Source organism: Siphateles boraxobius, unplaced genomic scaffold (genome assembly GCF_051911475.1).
Source record: "Siphateles boraxobius isolate OS27281-9 unplaced genomic scaffold, OSU_SipBor_1 6, whole genome shotgun sequence".
Lineage (NCBI taxonomy): Eukaryota > Metazoa > Chordata > Actinopteri > Cypriniformes > Leuciscidae > Siphateles > Siphateles boraxobius.
In genome coordinates, this window is record NW_027509186.1 from 31,446,837 (window position 1) to 31,470,432 (window position 23,596).

A 23,596-nucleotide genomic window follows, 5' to 3' on the forward strand; every position below is an offset into this window, starting at 1 on the left:
TCAATATCTGAGTGGAAATTTAATTGTATGCCTTTAGAACACAAACATTTCCAATATAACAAACCTAAACAAAATTTTCCAAACTGTATTTTGCATTTTATATTTTTGCCAAGCATGTGGTGTACAACTAAATTCAGTAAAGCAATTGTACACCAGAAGGATTTTCTTTGCTTCAGCTATTAATGTTGGTTGTAGTCTAAGAAACAGAAACTTTTCTTTGTTTCAATGCCCATGATGTTATCGCAACAATACCAATAATCACCACAGTTGCCAGACAAACAGAAATTGCAATAAAAATAAACTTCAGCTCTAGATCTGCCATTCCTTGGGGTTTTGGATCAGGGAGGATCTTTGAAGCTTGAGCAATGTTGGAGATTTCAGATTTCACATTTTCTTTGTCCTCAGACTGAACTGCAAAAAATATTGTGGTGCCATTTGGGATTGTAATATTAGGATTGAATGAATGCTGTTCAACTGATCCAAACTCCTGCGGTGAAATGGCCGGTATGTTGAATACATGAGCATTGCTGAAGTTGAATCGAAGCTTTTTGAGGTCGAAGCTCCACCTGATCTCATAGGATTTAGCTTAAAAAGAAAGAAACACCCTGTGAGGCCCATAAAAGATACAGTATTTTTTGATCCCAACATTTTTGTATTAATTGTAAGCTTTACCTGTTCCATGGTCGAGGTCCTCACCAGGAGCCGTCCAAATGAGAAGCACAGAGTCCTCCTGGATCTCAGCACTCAGATCTGTGATTTTGTTAGGTGGGAAGTTTGGTGGAGTTGAGCCTGTAAGCTCCACCTCAAAACTCTCTCCAGTGGCTGTTCTGGTAAAACTTCCGATTACAAGTGATTCCTCAGAAACTGGAGGCTTCGGAGGGTTTAGCTCCACCACACCTGAAATTGGAGTAACAACATGAAAAAAATGAGTTGAGGAAAATTGAGAAAAGTTTGAATAGTTTGCTTTAGGTGTCCCAATCTCACGGTTTACCGTTAACCACATATCCAAGTATGTATGGCGCACCACCACTTTTTTGGAAAGTAAATCTGGCCTCTCCATTTTGATTCTTCACTCTTACTTTCAAGCTGCTTCTCCCATTTTTCATCTGTGTGAAATATCTGGAATAGACGCCATCATCTTTGAAACCATCAGCTCCTGTAAAACAATAAAGCACTTTTGGCTAAATAGTGTAAATCTGGGTTGAGTGCACACTTGGAACAAACATTATGGGTAATTTACCTGCTCCATTGTCCAGGAGTTGTAATTCTTGTGCGGACCCAGATTGGGACTCCAGCGTAGCCCACACTTCAGCCTTTATTACAGGCTTATAATTCTGACTGACCTCAGCAAACACTATCATGGGTTTAGTGCCGTCACTGAACTGCTGGTTCATGTGGGCTTTGACTATGATAGGGGGAACATCAGCACGCGCCGCTTGACTTGTTACTGTTATAATCAGAGACTGGAGTGTTGGACTTTGGATGCTGTACTTCCAGTCCCCAGTCTAGCAAACACACAATAGTATTATTAAATGAATAATTAATGAAAAAGTTTTAGTAAAGTTAATTAAATCTTTGTCATACCTGTGCAGTTCCTGGAACTTTTAAAGTGACTGTTTTTGCTGATACATCATGACGCATCTGTACTTGATTGTAGGTTGAGCCACTTGGTGACTGTATGGAAATGTGAGGTAAACTTTTTTGATAGATTATTGTAAAGCTGGTTTTGGTACCAATGGTCTGATCCACTGGTATTGTCCCATTGAACCAGTCTGATGTTTGTTTTCCCACACTGTCTATCTAAAAAAAAAATAATAATAATAATAATAATAATTTGAATATTCATAATAATTTTAAAGTCATTTCCCATGGGCAATGACCGATCACTTGACAAACCTGAACTGGGTCTTTTGTTTGATCTCCTGTTGGTATTGTGATTGAAGAAAATCCATTCAGTAGCTGATTAGAGAGATTGTCACTGGCTGTGATAAATGTCCCCCCTAATTACAACATAGAACATAAGAAATATGCACTGGATAAACAAGAATAATATAATTTAGGCCTACTATATTACGAGACCGATCAATTAGTTACAAGTTACTAATGTGCTGAAAAGGGGCGGGGCTACATAAGGTCTATAGGCTAGAAGACCTGCTATAATAAATCTTGAGACCACCCAAAATATTAATTTACATGGAACTTGGAGTTCAATTGAGTGAATCATACGTTGATTCATTCAGCTGCACTGTAGTATTCGGTGAGTTAATTCAGTGAAGGATTGAGGATTGAGTGAAGGAACTATTTCATTAGAAGAACCGGGTTCACAAGAGTGAAACTAACTGCAATAGATGTTTATTTTTTGGATGCTGTGTAGATTGTGCAGCATGCAGCCGCTGATCTACGAAATGCTTGTGGGTCTATATCAGAAATATGTAAGTTATGCAAATTATCGAACGTGATTCGTTAACGCATCACAATTGTCACACTTGCGCGACCTGCAGTTTGAAAACAGCTGGCTAAGTAGGCCTTTTGAAATGTTTAATTGCGAATTTCACTTTATTTTAAGGTGTCATTGTTACAGTGTAATTAAATATTTAAGTACAGTGTAATATTAATTAACTACATGTACTTACTATAGGGTTAGGGTAGGATTAGGATTTAGTTGAGGGTTAATTGCATGTAATTAGGCATAATTTACTGTTATTATTACACGTAACATATGTAACAAGGACACTGTAAAATAAAGTGGTACCGCCACTTTTCTGGAACATTGCAAGTCAATATGTGACGATGTCACTTACCAGTTTTGACAGCCATTTCCCTCAGTGCTTTATCTGCTTTATCACCCAAAGCTATTGTGTGTATAATGGCACCACTTTCAATCGCGGACAGAACACAACTATTAAGCTTGTCCGACGCTTCACCATCTGTCAGAAAAATGATTTCATCCCCTATCACATCCCCATTGTCTTTTTTGAGTACCTTTAAGTTTTAAAGAAAAATACAGAACATTAGTGTAAAACAAAACTGTATGCTTTATTTAACACATCATAAATATGATTAATATGGTACCTGTAAGCCTAGATCAAGGCCTTTACACATGTTTGTTGATCCACTTGCTGTTGTTGGCAACAATATGATGAGTTTCTCTCGTGTGGAGTCGTTGTCAATAGTAGTCAAGGGGCTCAGAGTAGAAGCATCAGTACTAAAGGTCACAATTCCAACACCGGCTTGATCCTCAATGATGTTCCGCAGGAAATATGTGGCAGCCTGTTGTAGTAGAAGGATTCGGGAGCCCTAGAAAATATGATACCAGTTTTTATGCTTCTCTTGTTTCAAAATGATTAGGCTCATGCCAGAGCATTGAAAGTTATAATAATGGAAGCATCTTTGTTTTCAAGTGAAGTTAATTTTTTTGCATGCTTCCTGAGACATCAAGGACGAGACAAACAACCCGATGCATTCGCTGCACAACTTTGAAAGATGGTGGTGGAGAGGATGGCAGTGGTTTCAGTGAACGAAGTGCGTCTTTATCCACAGAATCCTCAAATATAACAGTCCATGTTGCTCTGTTGCCACATTTTTTATTTTGCAAGTTTGGAGCTTCATAATTGTGCTCGTTTTCACGACAAAATGAGATCACCTGAAACCAAATATTTCTAATAATTACTTCATTCCATATGTTTGCATGCAATGCACTGCAAATGACCAAAGATACATTTTGCATGTCTGGAAACATGTAACATCTGTACTTACAGAATCCAGGCTTGGTAAGAACATTATGGAGTTGTCTGTTTTTTGATATTTGTTAGGAAAAAACTTGCACCCCTTAGTTGGTAGTAAAGTATTAGGATCAGTGTGGCACGGTTGAAGCGATTCATCATAAAACTGACCTTCAATGTTGTTGCTACACCTAAAGATAAGCAGGAAATCAATGGTTGTAATAATTTCAGAGAAGATTTTAATAATAGGCTTTCTTTTTTGTTAAAGTTTTATGACCCTGTAGCTTCAATACGGCCTTTAGAGTGGTAGAATGGCTTTGTTTCACTGTATTCATCATAAACGCCCCATCTCAGATGAGCCCATTCATGAACCAAGACCCTTCCTGCAAACAAACAAACATTCTTGTTCATACAACAAACATATTACTGCAATAACCTGGATAAATGTTGAAGGATATCAAATGATATGCACCTCTTGACCCATAAGGCTTAATGAGTGTGTCGTCTCTGAGAAAGTTTGGGGTGAAATGAATGTACTGACCCTCAGATCCACATTCACCATACTGATGAGTGTAGGGTTCATCACCGTATGCTGGTTTAGCATTATCAATTACTATTTTTGCCTGAATTTCACATAGAAATTGCGTCAGCAATATGTTAATGAAATTATTGAATTGATTAATATTTGACACGTAATACAAATGGCATAATTCTCTGTGCCTTTTCATAGGACTCTGTTCTTGCTCTGGTAAATTCCTTACTATTCCATTGAGGTGGAACCAGTATTGTAGCTTCTTTAAAATAGACCTTTTTATCCAATGCTTGATGAAGATGAACCGACCCTTCAGTGACCATGTCCTGTCAGAAGGAAAAATGAGAAAAACTCAAAATGTGTGTACAGTATTTATAAATAGTAATTATACGTTCATTTGTTCATTCAAATACTGTTAATGAAACTTGATTATATTTCTTTCTAAACTTTCTTTCAAAACTGAAAAAATAGTATCTTTCACTAAAGGCACTAAAACCATGAATGCATTTTTTGTTAAATAGACAAAAAAGTATATTCACCTTGATTTTTTCAATGAGCGTGTTATCCTGCGGTACTTTTGAACTGATCGCAATGGTAATGTCAACATAACCATTTCCATCTAGTTTGATTCCAGTGGAGGTGTACGACAGCAACATCCATAATAAGACAAACACCGTTCTTGAGTCCATAGCTGTAGAGTTTAGATGAGCAACTCCCGAACCCTGTTTTGAACAATTTCACAAATGAGCTTGATGCTGATCAGAGATAAGTGGGTGTGTGCTTCAATGTCATGCAGGGGTGTGACTATTCTGCCAACATCTGGCCCATTTAAAACATAAGATGTATATAGCCTACTTCATATACTAAATTTGCTCTCAAGACTGGTACATTTGTAAAATGTTGGCTGACTCTTAATTAGTTTACTTGGTGCAATATAATGTTGTAGAGCATTGACATTGTAAGTAAATATACAGTTAAGGGACCAGATATGATGAATGAAGACCAGAAGTCAGATGCAATCAATTAAAGAAAATATTACCAAAGAATAGTTTGCAGTTTTATCAGCAGAAGTTAGCTTCAACACTATGCAAGGAGTTCGTAGGGCGCTCTGCGTACACACACAATACAGTAGCAATTATATTCTAACACAGGTCACTAAACTACCATCACTTGAATAATTTAATGATTTTGATTGGTTAAGGCATAGATAACGTACAAAATTTTCACATAATATGGACTGATAGTCAGAAACATATATCCATTGATTATCAAGATGACAGCCAGGATCCCAGTTCAGGCACAAGAATCAGATGTTCATTTCATCTCCCCTGGGTGGCAGTTGCGCACATCACGAATGTCAGGTCCTGTAACAAAGGGTGCTGACACACACACACACACACACACACACACACACACACACACACACACACACACACACACACACACACACACACACACACACACACACACACACACACACACACACACACACACACACGCACGCACACTAGCTCTACACTAGAGCTCTAGCTCTGATCAGGAAAATTTTCCAAAACATACTGATAAGAAGTACTCTCTCAAAGTAAAGGTTCCAACAATATTTGTCATTGTTCTCCATAGTGACAGAAGATGAAAAGTAAAGTTAATGCTTTGACAGTGAATTGGTTACATAGGAGACAGGCCTGAGTGACTCCAGTGACCGGCTATCATGGTCAGCTAGAAGACTAAATATATGTCTTCACATATGTTGGGTGTGTGTTTCTCTCAAAAACCAGGAGAGAGCATGTTGCAGTGAACAGACGTAATTCTAGAACTACTTAAATATCATAAGCTTGAAGAAATCATTAAAATCGTTTAATACTTGGAAGGATAAATATTGATTAATAACTTGATTACAAACCACTCAAAAGGAGAAATATTGAAGCAGCAATGGATTCAAGAATCCACCCCTTCAATACGGGCTCAAAAGAGTGCTTAGAAAACAGGAAATAAGGTTTCCTGTTAAACAGGAAACAGGTTAAATGTGTGTGTGTGTGTGTGTGTGTGTCTATTAATTAAAAATTAAATAATAATATTATTATTATTGGTAACACTTTAGAATAATGGTCCGTAGTTAACAAGTAGCTATGCAGGAAGTAATAGGTAGTACTGCATTAACACCAAACTTAATACTATTAACTAATATGGAAGCAATATTAACTAAGCAGTAAGTAATATCTAATTTAGTACAAAGGTAGTTCCTTTGTAGGTATTTGATTATTACTAAAGAAATATATCCTCATTGAGAACTACTTGTGAACTAAGAAAAAATAACCAATTAATTACTAATCACAAATGTAACATGTCTAAAAAGTGAACAAATTTTTTTTTTTTTACGCTTAACATGGTCGTAACATTTCAGAAGCTTGTGCCTCAAATGGGTTCTTTGTGGAAACCAGTTTATGAATATTATATTCCCCCAAATACATTAGCTACAGGTTGAGATTGTGACTACTACTCTTACCAAAGGATGGACGTATGTTCTCTGTTTAATTCAAACTTAAACATAGAATAATACTAATAATGATCATTTGTTTAAAATTTTAAATAATTAGGAAGTGATGCTGACATGATTGGATTAGTTCACTATTATGAGCTCTTTTGAGTGTCAGTTTAATATGTCTCAGACTCCAACGACCTACCTTTATGTTACAGTAGCCGCCTGAGGAGGACTTCTCTTTAGATAAACATTGATGTTCTCTTGTCAAAAACAATTTGCATCCTTAATGAAGAAATTGGCTGCATTTATGTTGCGATAATCGCAAAACCACATCTTCCAGATTACAATGTTTGTTTGAATATTACTAGTGCCTCACAGAAATGTATGCCTGTACAGTATGTGTCAAATATAAAATTAAATAACTTGTATTACTTGTGAAAAACATGCTAACTCCTCACTAATTACTCAAGCGTTACCATGTCATCCCGCTGGAACTACTAGTGATGTGGCCCATTATTTTAAAGTGAAAAACATACTAACTCCTCACTAATTACTCTAGCGTTACCATGTCATCCCGCAGGAACTACTAGTGATGTGGCCCATTATTTTAAAGTGAAAAACATGCTAACTCCTCCGTAATTACTCAAGCGTTACCATGTCATCCCGCAAGATCTACTAGTGATGTGGCCCATTATTTTAAAGTGAAAAACATGCTAACTCCAAACTAATTACTCAAGCGTTACCATGTCATCCCGCAAGATCTACTAGTGATGTGGCCCATTATTTTAAAGTGAAAAACATGCTAACTCCTCACTAATTACTCAAGCGTTACCTTGTCCTCCCGCAAGATCTACTAGTGATGTGGCCCATTATTTTAAAGTGTAAAACAAGCTAACTCCTCACTAATTACTCAAGCGTTACCATGTCATCTCCCGCAGGAACTACTAGTGATGTGGCCCATTATTTTAAAGTGAAAAACATGCTAACTCCTCACTAATTACTCAAGCGTTACCTTGTCCTCCCGCAAGATCTACTAGTGATGTGGCCCATTATTTTAAAGTGTAAAACTAGCATGTTTTACACTTTAAAATAATGGGCCACATCACTAGTAGATCTTGCGGGAGGACAAGGTAACGCTTGAGTCTCCTCACTAATTCCTCAGGCGTTACCTTGTCATCCCGCAAGATCTACTAGTGATGTGTAAAACATGCTAACTCCTCACTAATTACTCAAGCGTTACCTTGTCATCCCACAGGAACTACTAGTGATGCGGCCCAATATTTTAAAGTGTAAAACATGTTAACTCCTCACTAATTACTCAAGCGTTACCTTGTCCTCCCGCAAGATCTACTAGTGATGTGGCCCATTATTTTAAAGTGAAAAACATGATAACTCCTCACTAATTACTCAAGCGTTACCATGTCATCCCGCAAGATCTACTAGTGATGTGGCCCATTATTTTAAAGTGAAAAACATGATAACTCCTCACTAATTACTCAAGCGTTACCTTGTCCTCCCACAAGATCTACTAGTGATGTGGCCCATTATTTTAAAGTGAAAAACATGATAACTCCTCACTAATTACTCAAGCGTTACCTTGTCATCCCACAGGAACTACTAGTGATGCGGCCCAATATTTTAAAGTGTAAAACATGTTAACTCCTCACTAATTACTCAAGCGTTACCTTGTCCTCCCGCAAGATCTACTAGTGATGTGGCCCATTATTTTAAAGTGAAAAACATGATAACTCCTCACTAATTACTCAAGCGTTACCATGTCATCCCGCAAGATCTACTAGTGATGTGGCCCATTATTTTAAAGTGAAAAACATGATAACTCCTCACTAATTACTCAAGCGTTACCTTGTCCTCCCACAAGATCTACTAGTGATGTGGCCCATTATTTTAAAGTGAAAAACATGATAACTCCTCACTAATTACTCAAGCGTTACCTTGTCCTCCCGCCAGATCTACTAGTGATGTGGCCCATTATTTTAAAGTGTAAAACATGCTAACTCCTCACTAATTACTCAAGCGTTACCATGTCATCCCGCAAGATCTACTAGTGATGTGGCCCATTATTTTAAAGTGAAAAACATGCTAACTCCTCACTAATTACTCAAGCGTTACCTTGTCCTCCCGCAGGAACTACTAGTGATGTGGCCCATTATTTTAAAGTGAAAAACATGCTAACTCCTCACTAATTACTCAAGCGTTACCTTGTCCTCCCGCAAGATCTACTAGTGATGTGGCCCATTATTTTAAAGTGTAAAACAAACTAACTCCTCACTAATTACTCAAGCGTTACCATGTCCTCCCGCAGGAACTACTAGTGATGTGGCCCATTATTTTAAAGTGAAAAACATGCTAACTCCTCACTAATTACTCAAGCGTTACCTTGTCATCCCGCAAGATCTACTAGTGATGTGTAAAACATGCTAACTCCTCACTAATTACTCAAGCGTTACCTTGTCATCCCACAGGAACTACTAGTGATGTGGCCCATTATTTTAAAGTGTAAAACATGCTAACTCCTCACTAATTACTCAAGCGTTACCTTGTCCTCCCGCAAGATCTACTAGTGATGTGGCCCATTATTTTAAAGTGTAAAACATGCTAACTCCTCACTAATTACTCAAGCGTTACCTTGTCATCCCGCAAGATCTACTAGTGATGTGTAAAACATGCTAACTCCTCACTAATTACTCAAGCGTTACCTTGTCATCCCACAGGAACTACTAGTGATGCGGCCCATTATTTTAAAGTGTAAAACATGTTAACTCCTCACTAATTACTCAAGCGTTACCTTGTCATCCCGCAAGATCTACTAGTGGTGTGGCCCATTATTTTAAAGTGAAAAACATGCTAACTCCTCACTAATTACTCAAGCGTTACCATGTCATCCCGCAGGAACTACTAGTGATGTGGCCCATTATTTTAAAGTGAAAAACATGCTAACTCCTCACTAATTACTCAAACGTTACCTTGTCCTCCCGCAAGATCTACTAGTGATGTGGCCCATTATTTTAAAGTGTAAAACATGCTAACTCCTCACTAATTACTGAAGCGTTACCTTGTCATCTTAAACAATAATTAAGAAGAATGGCATCTATGCTAATATTAGTCTCTCTGTTTACCCCGAGGTTTACTGTAGTCAGTCTGATCCAAGCCGTATTCAGATCAGATAGAGGACCTGCGCCTAGACACGACCACAACACATAATCATATTGATGTCATCAAGTTGTTTGATTTTTTGTCCCAGTTCTGCTTCTTGTTCTTTTTTTTGTAAACTGAATATGAGATTAGTTTTGCTCTTAGTATTGCACGGCGGTTTAGGTAATGTGGATGGTGTTGCTGGGCTAGAGTTTGAATTGGAAAGGGGTCTCGTGAAGTTTGGAGTGGGGGTTACCTTTACTTTTTTGTTGTCGTCTGGATTGTCTCTGTTCATTGTGCAGCAGAGTCTGTTGTAGTGCACATCGATCTGGTGATCCAGGTTATATAATGTTATAGTCCAGTTTTGTAGGAGAAAATGTGAAATGGGGAAAAAAAGTGATTGAAGAGAGAGAGAGAAAATGATATTTGAAAACTTGATCTTGTAGCTGTTTACAGAGTTGCAGTCTAGCAGCCAGGAGCTGCCATCTTGGATCGCGCACAGGGTCTCTTTTCAGAAGGAGGGGCTTCATAGAGACAGGAACTAAACTAAGTGTTACTGACAGACTGGGAAGAGAGGTACTGCAATAATGTCAAATAATGTGAAAAATATAGTGTTTTTGAGCAATCAAGTATGACAACCTAGTCTAGTAGAGCCCAAAAACAATTTCACTTTGAAAAATGGCATAATAGGTCACCATTTAAAATTCAAAGAATGAATAAACTAAAAATGTGCTTTAAATCATCATTATGAAAGTTTAATACATGCCTTTTATTGTACAGAAATGTTTTTGTTCATTTGTATTTAAAGGTGCTCGCATTTCAGAGGAAGATAAATCGATTGAGAATCTACTACAAATGAGAATTTTAAATGAGATAGCAATACATGTATGCAAAAATATTCAGAAAGTTAGAAAGTCTGTTTGATAGAGATGATTATTTTAAGAAATATTCTAAAGTAGTTGGATGTACATAGTTATGTTCAATTTACTTGTAAGGATTGATTTGATTGTTTGCATCAGATTGTTAATTCCAGATGTTGCTTTAACCTAGGCATTTTCTGCGTCTTACTGCCCATGTGGTTACAGCAACAACAAAGCATATGACCATAGTTACCACACACAAAGAAATGACAAGAACTGTCAAATTCATGCCTGGGTTTGATATTCCTTGGGGTTTTGGATCAGAGAAGATCTTTGAAGCTTGAGCAATGTTGGAAGTTTCAGATTTCGCTTTTTCTTCGTCCTCAGACTGAACTGCAAAGAACATTGTGGTGCCATTTTGGATTGTGAAACTGAAATTGAATGAATGCTGTTCAACTGATCCAGCCTCGTGCGGAGAGATGGCAGTTGTGTTGACTACATGACCATTGCTGAAGTGTTCTCGAAGCATTTGAAGGTCATAGCTCCACCTGATCTCATAGGATTTAGCTTAAAGGAAAATAAACATGCCATGAAGACAATACAATTTTCATTATTTTATGATCTAAATTTTATTTTATGTTTTCAGTGAAGAAATGTGTGTGAAAATCTTGTATTTAATATTCTGGTATAGTAATTGTTTGCTTTACCTGTCCCTTGGTCGAGGTCCTCACCAGGCCGTCCAGCGGAGAAGCACAGAGTCCTCCTGGATCTCAGCACTCAGATCTGTGATTTTGTTAGGTGGGAAGTTTGGTGGAGTTGAGCCTGTAAACGCCACCTCAAAACTCTCTCCAGTGGCTGTTCTGGTAAAACTTCCGACCTCAAGTGGTTCCTCAGAAACTGGAGGCTTTAGAGGGTTCAGCTCCACCACACCTGAAATTAGAAGAACTACCTGAATCTGCTTGATTCTACTAAGTTCTTCTTCAAGCATCTGTGTAGCTAACTGTATTGACATTTATATTCTTAGTTCCAGTTTGTGCATGAATTCATTGACTCTTTCTGCAGGTTACATAGATACAAGTATTTTTACAAGTGAGTAATTGAATCATCATCTTAAATGATTTGTTCCAAACAATCATTCTCTCAGGAACTAAACTTTGAGTGAAGCTACATTCCAATAATCAGGGTCCCTACACAGTGTTCACTTATCTCACTGAGCACCTGCTGAAGATCACTTCACTTGACTAAATGCAACGTCATCAGTTTGATTTATGATGGCCAAGTAATACTAAATATAGTAATTAAGTAATATAAATTACCATACGTTTGTGTAATATAGCCTACATGTGTATATAATACATCCATATGTATTTGTAAAAATGTATTATAAATTTAATGAATATAAATTGTCATATTTGAACATGAAAAATATTTGTTGCGATGTTTAATATGAAAATAATGTAATTTGGTTTTATCGATATGCCTTATCTTATTTGATCGTAAATATGGAAGTTGCATTGTGATTTTTGTGTCTTGCACACTTCATAACTGAAAAGCTGTGTACAAAACACACATTGGATTAACACAATAAGATATAATTTTATATCCCAGTGCCAGAACCCTGAGAGCAAGGACGTAAGCATCAGAACTTCAGCTCACTGCGCATGTCAAGCAAGAGTGTGTGATTCAACCCGGGGAAATAAGTCAATTGTTCAATTATAATGTTAAAAACTAAAATATGTTTGATTATTGTATCAAATTATTAAGATTATTCTTCACTCTTACATTCAAGCTGCTTCTCCCCTTTTCAAACTTTGTGAAATATCTGGAATAGACGCCATCATCTTTGAAAGCATCTGCTCCTGAAAAAGATGAACCTCTGAGTTGTATAATTTGGATATTACCTTATTTATTTATATTTTTAAGTTGAGTGCACACTTGGAACAAACATTATGGGTAATTTACCTGCTCCATTGTCCAGGAGTTGTAATTCTTGTGCAGACCCAGATTGGGACTCCAGCGTAGCCCACACTTCAGCCTTTATTACAGGCTTATAATTTTGACTGACCTCAGCAAACACTATCATGGGTTTAGTGCCGTCACTGAACAGCTGGTTCATGTGGGCTTTGACTATGATAGGGGGAACATCAGCACGCGCCGCTTGACTTGTTACTGTTATAATAAGAGACTGGAGTGTTGGACTTTGGATGTTGTACTTCCAGTCCCCAGTCTACCAAACACATGGATAGTAAAAGCAGAAGAATAAGGGTTTGCTGTAAGTGTATTAGCTGAATCATCTTAGTCTGAAGTTGTTGTTGAACATATTTTGATCATGTTTATCTAAAACTCTTGGCCCAGATGTATTTTATTGTATTATAATAATTCATTTTTAGCCTACATGTTTATGGTCTAAGCTATAAACTTAAATAACTGATTCAATAAAGTTGTCATACCTCTGCAGTTCCTGAAAGTATTAAGGTGACTGTTTTCAGAGATCCTTCATGACTCATTTGTGTCTCACTGTAGATTGCGCCACTTGGTGACTGTATGGAAATGATAGGAACCCTTTTTTCATAGATTATTACAAAGCTGGTTTTATTACCAACAGTCTGATCCACTGTTACTGTCCCATTGAACCAGTCTGATGTTGTTTTTCCAACACTTTCTAGCTAAAAAATTATAAATGAAAAAAAGAAACATTAAAATACTCAATACTGATGACACTCTCAAAGTAATAATTGTATCATGGGCAATGAGCGATCACTTGCCAAACCTGAACTGGTTCTTTTGTGTAATCACCAGTCGATAATGTAAGGGAAGCAAACGCATCCATTAACTGGTTGGATGTGAACTCATCATTGGGTGAGAAAAATATCCCCCCTATTTTCACCATGGAACAATTTTGCATTACATACAAAACTGGCACTAATGTAATTAGATTTACTCAGATATAGATTACAGCTTTTTTTACTTACCAGTATGTTCCGCCATTTCCATCAGTGCATTAGCTGCTTTGTCACTTAAAGCTATTGTGTGTATAATGGCACCACTGTTTATTGCCGTCTTACTACAACCATCAATGTCGTCTGTTGCCTGACCATCTGTCAGAAATATGATTTCATCTCCTAATACATCCAAATTGTCTGTTGCAAGTACCTGATGGTTAGAACATAGAGAGCATTTGCCTAGATTAAACTATATATACACTTCACATAATGCAAACATAAAATTAACAATTAATATGGCACCTGTAGGCCTAGGTCGAGGCCTTTACACATGTTTGTTGATCCACTTGCTGCTTTTGGCAACAATTTGATGAGTTTCTCTCTTGTGGAGTCGTTGTCAATAGTAGTCAAGGGGCTCAGATTAGAAGCATCAGTACTAAAGGTCACAATTCCAACACTGGCTTGATCCTCAATGATGTTCCGCAGTAAATGTGTGGCAGCCTGCTGTAGTCGAAGGATTCTGGAGTCCTAGAAAATGGAACTCATTTCTTTTTATTCACTCAGTGTGTAAAGGATCAAATTATGCAGGCACTCGTTTCAAATGAAGTTAAGTTTTTTTAATGTTTGCATACTGTTGTCATGCTTCCTGAGACATCAAGGATGAGACAAGCAACCCGTTGCATTCGCTGCACAACTTTGAAAGATGGCACTTCTGGAGAGGACGGCATTGGTTCTAGAGAACGAAGTGCGTCTTTATCCACAGAATCCTCAAATATTACGGTCCACGTCGGTTTGTTGCCACATTTTTCATTTTGCAGGTTAGGGGCTTCATAATTGTGATCGTTTGCTTGACAAAATGCCTAAAAAACAAAATTTGTCACACACAGAAAAAAAAAGGCACCAAACCTTCAGCATATCTACATCTACATTTATAAGATGTCTTTTTTAGCCAGAGACTTAAAAAAACAACAACCTTGATTCTCGACGAGCCCCTAAAAATAAAAATATACAGACTTTCGTGTGGTCACGAGAGACTTTCGCATGCTCACAGATTTTTTTTTTTTTACAATTTCCTGGGTTTCTCTGCCACTGCAGAGTTAAATTCGTTACATAAGTAATTCGTGGACATAAGGTACATTCCTGGACATAAGGCCTTAAAATATGACACACTGCCCCAACGAAAGGCACATTTTGAGCACTCTTTACAGTTTAACCCTTTTTTTTATGGACCCTTGAACTTGACAAATAGGACAATGCACACAGCTGTGTTGTGCCATCAGCCCATTTGAGCCCATATACAGCCCAGAAAGTCTGTTTATATTTTATTCTTGCAAAGGTCCCTTTAGGGGCACTGTAATTATTTTTGTGTCCTCAGGCCAATGAAATTTCAACTTTTTATCCCATTGTAATGTCTGACAAACTAAAAATTAATATTAGCTTCTTGTAATTCAAACTTTATGTTTTGCAAATGTAACTTGTCAAGCAGATGTTGCTAATTAAAATGTAGATGTAGACAATAATTGTGGGATGTAACGTCCAAATGACTTGGCAAACAGAAGAAAACAGGACAGAACTCATGTACTGTACTGTAAGTTTAATTAGTAACTAAAATAATTTACTGGAATGTGTGGAAAATCTGTACTTACATAATTCAGGCTTGGTAGGTACATAACGGAGCTGTCTGTGTTTTGATTTCTGTTTGGAAAAAACATGCACCCCTCGGCAGGTAGGGAAGTTTGTGGATCAATGCGACACGGTTGAAGAGATCCATCAGCAATACGTTCATAAGACTGCCCTTCAATGCTTTTGCTACACCTAAAAATAAGCAAGAAATCCATAGTGATTGTAATTTCCAAGGACATTTAAAAAAAATCCTTCTTTTAATTGAAAGTTTATGACCTTGTAGCTTCAATACGGCCTTTAGAGTGGTAGAATGGCTTTGTTTCACTGTATTCATCATAAACGCCCCATCTCAGATGAGCCCATTCATGAACCAAGACCCTTCCTGCAAACAAACAAACTGCTAGTAAAACAAACAGACTATATTAATATTGTCACGGTTAGTTGAGGAAATGACGAAAACATAAGAAACAACAGAAAACTGCATAAAACCAACTCAAAGTCCAACTCAAACTAAACTCAAACATAGGCCAAACATAAGAAATATAACTTTTAGATGTCTTATTTAAATATAAACGTATACATGTAGAAGGAAGATAAATAATGTTCACCTCTTGATCCGTAAAGCTGAACGACAGTGTCATTTAGGAGGAAGTTTGGAGTGAAAAGAATGTACTTTCCCTCTTTTCCACATTCACCATACTGATGAGTAGATGGCTCAGATGAACCAGCGTTATCGATTTTTATTTTGGCCTGTGTTTGACATAGAGATCGGGTCAGCAACATCATATGTGAATGAAATTAATTGTAATTAATATTTTACAAGATATAATGACATAATGCTCTGTACCTTTTCAAAGGACTCTGTTCTTGCTCTGGTAAATTCCGCACTCTTCCAGTGAGGTGGAACCAGTATTGTAGCTTCTTTAAAATAGACCTTTTTATCCAATGCTTGATGAAGATGAATCGACCCTTCAGTAACCATGTCCTGTCAGAAGGAAAGTGAAAAGATAAAATGAGAAAAAAAAAACTCTGCCCAGTGTATTTATACAAAAGTAATTATTATTTAATTTGTGCATTCACAAATACTGTCAACAAATTGTGATTATATACTGTATATTTCTAAGATTAAAAAAAATAAAATACAAAATCTTCTATAACATTTTTCACAAAATCCACTAAAACAATGAATGCACATAAAGTTGGTTAATTAGACAAAAATAAGCATATTCACCTTGATTTTATCAATGAGCGTGTTATCCTGTGGTACTTTTGAGCTGATCGCAATGGTAATATCAACATAGCCATTTCCATCTAGTTTGATTCCAGTGGAGGTGTACGGCAGCAACATCCATAATAAGACAAACACCGTTCTTGAGTCCATAGCTGTAGAGTTTAGATGAACAGCAACTCCCGAACCCTGTTTTGAACAATGTCAAATCAAAGATTAACTTGAAGGGCCTGATCACAGATAGAATGTCATTTACTGGAATGGACTGAATTGATACCACTATCAAGGGACTGTGTCATATCAATAAAAAACAAATTATTACAGTGTCATGGGGCAGCATGTTATCAACTATCAGCTATCAGATATCAACAGCTGTTTATTTAACTTTACATGACTGTTATTGAACAGGAAAGCACCTACAGTGCGACTTTCACACAGACAACAAAATAAGACTCAAAAACACAGTAAAAAACAAAAAAACAGTAATATTGTGAAATATAATTATATTTAAAATAGTTGTTTTCTAATTTAATATAATTTAAAATGTAATTAATTTATGTGATGGTAAAGCTGATTTAAAAAATAAATAAATAAATAGCGGCAAATGAATTTGCCACTAACTTCTGTAATTCAAAGTGACATCAAAAACAACAAATCCCTTTACTCTAATACATTTATGTCAAAATCAGCTGCTGGGTCAAGAAATAACTCCACATGATGTTTTTCTGTCTCTGTCATTCACTCTGATAACCGTTTAAAGTGCATTGACTGAGTTCTGTCTGTCACACTGTAAAAAAATATTTTCCTGATTTATCACAAGTTTAAATAAATCTTTTGTCAAATCAGCTTAGATTCACAAAAGTTGTTCAGATTTACAGTGTGACTATCTTTAATACTTTCTGTGTATGATAATCTAATGCCACATCCACAATAATAATAATTAAATAATTATTATTAAATAATAATTTAAACATTATAAACATTTTTTTTTTCTAAACCTAAAGTGTCTTACTTGTGTTACTTTCCAACTGTAGTGTGATGAGGGGTGTGAACGCAGCGAAAACTTTATAGTGGATGGGAAACTGTGTTGTATTGCTCCAGCATCACATTATACGTATAAACTGTCTTTATGACAATGAACTGCAGAGATGTAGGTGGCTTGATAATCTATCAGTAAAAGTACACACCTTGTCATCTGCTGCCGCTGCAGACTGAAGAACATGCTGACACACTGATTAAAAGACAGGGTGGAGTCACCGATTAAAGGGGAATGAGGCGATCACTAATTTTTGAACAGATTACGGAGCTAATCACAAATTTTTAGGTGGGCTGCTGGTGCACAGCATACATACTCAGTATTTAAAGGGTTAGATCACCCAAAAATGCCATTACTTAAAATTCTGTCATTAATTATATCGTTCCGAACCCATTAGACTTTTATTGATCTTTGGAACACAGATTAAGATATTCTTTATTAAAATCTGAGGGATTTATTTCCCTTCATGGACAGCTACAGTATGCAACTACCAGTTTGAAGCTTTAAAAAGTTCAAAAAGAGTTTGTAAAACTAATCCATACGAATTGAGCGGTTTAATCCAAATTTTCTGAAGATACACGATCACACACGAGCACTAAGACGTGGGCATTCTTACAACACTCATAACACCATCGCCCGTGGCCGGAAAGTCCAGAAAATACACTCTTTTTGGGATTTATCTGGGTCACCGTAAAAATGGCGTTTGTGTGCAGGCAAGCGGGCTGTGGTACTGGCTTATTTACTGCAAAATACACTGGAACAGTCACATTGTTTGGAACTGAACGAGCGAGAAGTTTCAGTGGAGTCTGGTGCGGCGAGACTTAAACACCATGGGCCTGTATGTGTGTTGTATGTGTGTTGGTTTCTTTTACAGAAAACGTGGCACATGCAGTGTGTAGTGTTTGTGGGCACTGGGTTGTGGGCACATTCACTACATTTAATGCACAATTGACATGAGTCGATCTCATTTGTGCGAGCCCTGCACTGTGGCGGGCTATGTTTGTGTGTAGAAATGAACACTGGGCTGTGGGCATTTTTATTATACTCATAACACCATCGGCTGTGGCCGGAATACCAGAAAATACACTGCTTATATGATTTTTCTGGGTCGCCGTGGAAATAGCATTTGTGTGGGGTACCTTGCTTATAACGTAAAGAAAGCTAGCCGCGGTTTTGATGCTGGCCCGTTTCCCTGACGACTCGCGGGCAGAAGGGGGGAGGTCCACAGAGCTCGCCCAATCCCCACTGTCCGACGCCAGGATAGAGCAGCTGGCCTTCTATACAGATTCATATTCATATTCATATATATTTTATTTCATTCTTTTGAAAAAGAAATGAAAAGGAGCAAAAAGAAGATAAACTTATATTATCTGCCCCTTATCAACATAAGTCAAATTACAATTCCAAAAAGGTACGCTTACAACACACGTCTACTTTGCAGCACCAGTATGCAAAGTCATAAATCAAATATCACATTTCCCTGCTAAATAGATGCATTATATTTTCCTATTAGTAATGTTTTTACACTCTTCTTAAAAACAAAAAACGATATAGAAGTTTTAATTTCACTATTTAGATTGTTCCACAGACTGACACCTTGTATTGAGACACATCTTTCCTTTAATTTTGTTCTAAACTCGGGTTTCTGAAAGACTTCAGTTCCTCTTAAATTAAATTCACTAACTCTCTTGATGAATCTATTTTGCAATTTATCAGGTAATATTTTCAGATGAGCCTTATACATTATTTTTAGAAGACTATATTCTAATAAGTCATTGAATTTTAAAGTTTTTAACTGTATAAATATTGGATTTGTGTGGGCCCTATATTCACTTCCATTTACAATGCGAATGGCACGTTTTTGTAATTTAAAAACAGGTTCTATATAAGTCTTGTTTGCACTTCCCCATGCTTCAATACAATAGGTCAGATGTGGAACAATCAATGAATTATATAACAAAATTTAGGCACATTTATTAACAGATTCTTTTACTTTATGTAACACAGCTATAATTTGGGATACCCTAGATTTAACATGGTCAATATGGAATTTCCATGTCAACTGTTCATCAATCACAACACCTAAAAACTTAAATTCATGAGTCCTTTCAATCTGTACTCCTTGTACTGACAATGCTGCATCTAAATCCACATTTATACAACTAAAAATCATAAATTTTGTCTTACTGATATTTAAAGACAGTCTATTTGCGTTAAACCATCTAATAATTTTCCCAAACTCATACTCTACAACTTGTAATACCTCATTTATATTTTTGCCAGCATAAAATAAAGTAGTATCATCCGCAAACAAAATACATTTTAGTAACTTAGAAACATTTACTATATCATTCACATAAAGAAGAAAAAGTACTGGACCTAGCACCGACCCCTGGGGTACACCACAATTTATTGAACAATTTCTTGATTTTATGTTATTGATTTCAACAAACTGCTCTCTGTCTTTTAAATAACTTTTGAGCCACTGATGAGCTATATCTCTTATACCATATTTATATAATTTAATCAATAATATTTCATGATCTAGAGTGTCGAACGCTTTTTGCAAGTCCACGAAGACACTTACAGTAACATATTTCTTATCCATAGCATTGGTTATTTCTTCCAACATTGCTGTTGCAGTTGAATGATTTGACCGAAATCCATATTGACTATTTGTTAACAATTCGGTTTTATCCATAAAATTTTTTAATCTATTCACAAATAATTTTTTAAAGATTTTAGATAACTGTGGTAACAGAGATATGGGTCTATAATTCGAAACATCATTTTTATTTCCTTCTTTAAAAATTGGAACCACTTTGGCTATCTTCATACGTTCTGGAAATTTCCCTGTAGTAAATGATAAATTACAAATATAAGTAAAAGGCTCAACAATAACGTCTATAATTTGCTTTATCAGTGACATATTCATATCTATATAATCATTTGACTTTTTATTTGCAAATCCAGACACAATTTTCAAAATTTCACTCTCTTGTACCCTCTCAAGAAAAATGCTGTTTATACTATGTGGAATAATACTACCATCAATATTTTCATCTGGGATGTATTGTACTAAATTTGAGCCAATATTTGCAAAATAATTATTAAATTCATTTACAATTTCTTCTGTCGCATATTTATCTGAGTTATTCTTGGTTATAAACTCGGGAGTAATAATTTTGGGCCTGCCTTTATGCATGACTGTATTTATTACGCCCCATGTGTTTTTGATATTGCCTTTACTTTTGTCTATCAGATTGGTATAATAATCCTTTTTTTGTCTTCTTATAATTGATACAAGTTTATTTTTATATTTTTTATATCTGCACTCTGCATCTTCTGTTCTTTTTTTAAGAAACATTCTATACAGATAATTTTTTTTTTACAAGCATTTTTCAGCCCATTTGTCATCCAAGGGTTATCAAATGATTTCTTCGCAGTTTGAACACAAATTTTGATTTGTTTACAGTTTTGATCATATAAATTAATTAGTGTCGTCATGAAAGCATTATAAGCATTATTTAAGTCATTCGTATATACTTGATCCCAGTTTTGCCTCTTAAGATCTTCTTTAAGATCCTCAATAGCTTTACTAGATTTGTCCCTTATGACAACGAGAGAGTTATCTTGCGTAGTCTTAATACAGAAATTGTCATAAATTGTAAATACAGGGAGATGATCACTCACATCTATTGTAAAAATACCACTTATAATTTCGCCGTGTATATTTGTATATATATTATCAATAATCGTAGCACTATGAGTTGTGATTCTAGTTGGTTTGGTTATCATTGGGCATAAACCTGCAGTTTCCATATAATTCCTAAAATCATTAGTTGCTATTTTGCTACCCAAATCTATATTGAAATCACCACATACAATTACTGATTTATTCTTTACATCGTCAAACAATTCTATTATTTTTTTTGTAAACAAATCAATAACAGACCCAGGTGGTCTATAAACACAAGTAATTAACACATTTTTTCCTTTGTCATTTATAATTTCTATCGTTAATGCTTCCATCAAATCAGTCACAGCTATGGTTTTATGCTCAACAACTTTACATTTCAATTTAGCATCAACATAGAGGGCAACACCTCCTCCACCTTTCCCCATCCTGTTTACATAAAACATGTTGTAACCATTGATCTGTACACTGTCAACTTGCATTTCCTTCAACCAGGTTTCTGTTACAGCAATCACTTTAAATGTCCGTTTTAAATCGCTAAGAAAGTTGTTAATCTTTGATAATTTACATTTCAGACTTTGGCTATTAAAGTGTATGATGGAAAATGCGTCATCGGAAAACCTTTGTGTAGTCCCATTGAACTCTTGTGCTGTAAAGTAGTGACATTCCCCAGGTGCTAGTATATTATGTGCAAAGACAGTTTCCATATCAAATATTTTATCACTGTTCATGTCAACATTTGGGACCATGATAGAAAAAAATGAGTGCTTTGGATGTCGAATAGACATTCTAATAAACCATACATGCCCAGTCCAACAACAAAATTAATCCATTGATCTGACCACAATTCCCATTTTGACAAGATTATATTCATTCCCACAGGGTTCAACATCGGCATATCTTGAGATGTATCAAAAATGCAAAAAGGAATATATCCCATTATTTAAATTGTTCTAGATCCATCAACTCTCTTAACATCACAACTTTAGCTTGTTCCAGATTTGACCCATTAAGTTGAATGAATACCTTACAATTCCTTGTCCATGTCGCCTTGATTTTACCAATTTTCCGCATGGAGCGGGCTTCTCTTGCAATATTTGCCGTTTTCTGCGTTAAATGCTCATTCAAATACACCGCTGTTCCTCTCAACTTTTTCCCTTGGCTCAGCATTTCAGTTTTGTTTTTCCGATTTGTGAAGCGCAAGACAATTGCAGGCCTCGTCTTATCTTTACGTGGTAGAGTATGGCACGCCGAGATGGTTTTCGGATCCACATGTATATCCTTCTCTGTCAAAAATTGAAGAACTTGCCTTTCCAGTGTTTGCAAATCAGCTTTCTCCGCATCCTCGCTGACATTGCTACCACTTGCAACAGCTTTCGCATAAGACCGAGGTTTGATGGTCAATCCAGTAATTATTACATCCTCCATTCGCGTCTGTTGTTCAATGTTATCGAGCCTTCTCTCGAGTTCGTTGATTATTTTGTCTTTTGCGCTTATCATATCTTTCAGTTGTTTCACCTCTTCTACAACTTGCGTTAGCTTTGTCAGCTGTTCGGTGACTTTGACAAGTTCCCCAGACATATGACTAAGTGACTTGCGAATTTCTTCCATATCACTTTCCATTTTCTCAGTTTTCTTAGGCGGTGCCATTTCCACAATCTCCAAAACTTCTTTGAATTTCTTATAATTTAGCAAAACTAACCGTTGTAAACTCTTAAGTTTGCAGAGTTCTCACATAATGCGACCATCTTGGAACGTGACGACATCCGTCCGAACGTGATCAGATGCAGCTATCTCGTCGTCATAATGGCAGAGGCGGCGGCGCGCGGCGGCCATTGTCCGTCAGTGAGCGACTCGATTGAAGCTGGTGAAGCTGACGGGCGAACCGGCGGGCTTTCACGGGCTGGAGAAGGCTCAGGGACCCGCTGAGTATGACGCTTTACGGCGCGGCACTACAGCGGGCGGGAGTGCAGACTCGGAGAAAAAATGCCAGGCGAGTCCTCAGAGTCACCATGGCAATAGCTCGCTCAGCGAGCGCGTGAGCTGCATGATCCTTACCCAGGTGGGGAACCCAGATGAAATGGCGGTCGCCGTCGCTGAGTGCTGCTCGGCACGAGCCACAGGAACAAATCATTTTTAAAAAGACGCTGCTCTTTTAGATAAAGAGAGAGAGAGTGTGAGTTGCGACGGCGAACACACACTCTCAGCAGAGTAAAAGGATATTGACGCCGGAAAGCGTAGCAGGTACGGCGGCTGAAGGCGGCGAGGTGAAGGCCAGCGGCCTCAGACTCGAAGGCTCGTCCCGCTGAAGGCTTACTATCAGA

The 23,596-nt window shown here is 36.8% G+C and overlaps 1 protein-coding gene across 1 annotated transcript; it reads right to left on the minus strand.

The window, feature by feature from the left end:
* Positions 1-5,085, minus strand: LOC143716386 (calcium-activated chloride channel regulator 4A-like). The gene is made up of 14 exons (XM_077208916.1): positions 4,794-5,085; positions 4,443-4,580; positions 4,195-4,345; positions 4,000-4,105; positions 3,757-3,913; positions 3,455-3,643; positions 3,073-3,297; positions 2,802-2,982; positions 1,897-2,000; positions 1,585-1,800; positions 1,241-1,505; positions 992-1,156; positions 673-897; positions 1-585 (listed from the first exon to the last, which is right to left on the minus strand). The coding sequence occupies exons 1-14, from the start codon at positions 4,941-4,943 to the stop codon at positions 197-199; spliced, it is 2,661 nt and encodes an 886-aa protein (XP_077065031.1). The 5' UTR covers positions 4,944-5,085; the 3' UTR covers positions 1-196.
* Positions 5,086-23,596: the final 18,511 nt, after the last annotated feature.

Coding starts and splice junctions, on each gene's coding strand:
- LOC143716386 (XM_077208916.1), bottom strand. CDS start 4,943: ATGGACTCAAGAACGGTGTTTGTCTTATTATGGATGTTGCTGTCGTAC. Junction 4,346..4,442: donor GAACAGAGTCCTATGAAAAG/GCACAGAGAATT, acceptor TGTGAAATTCAG/GCAAAAATAGTAATTGATAA. Junction 1,506..1,584: donor AAGTTCCAGGAACTGCACAG/GTATGACAAAGA, acceptor TGTGTTTGCTAG/ACTGGGGACTGGAAGTACAG.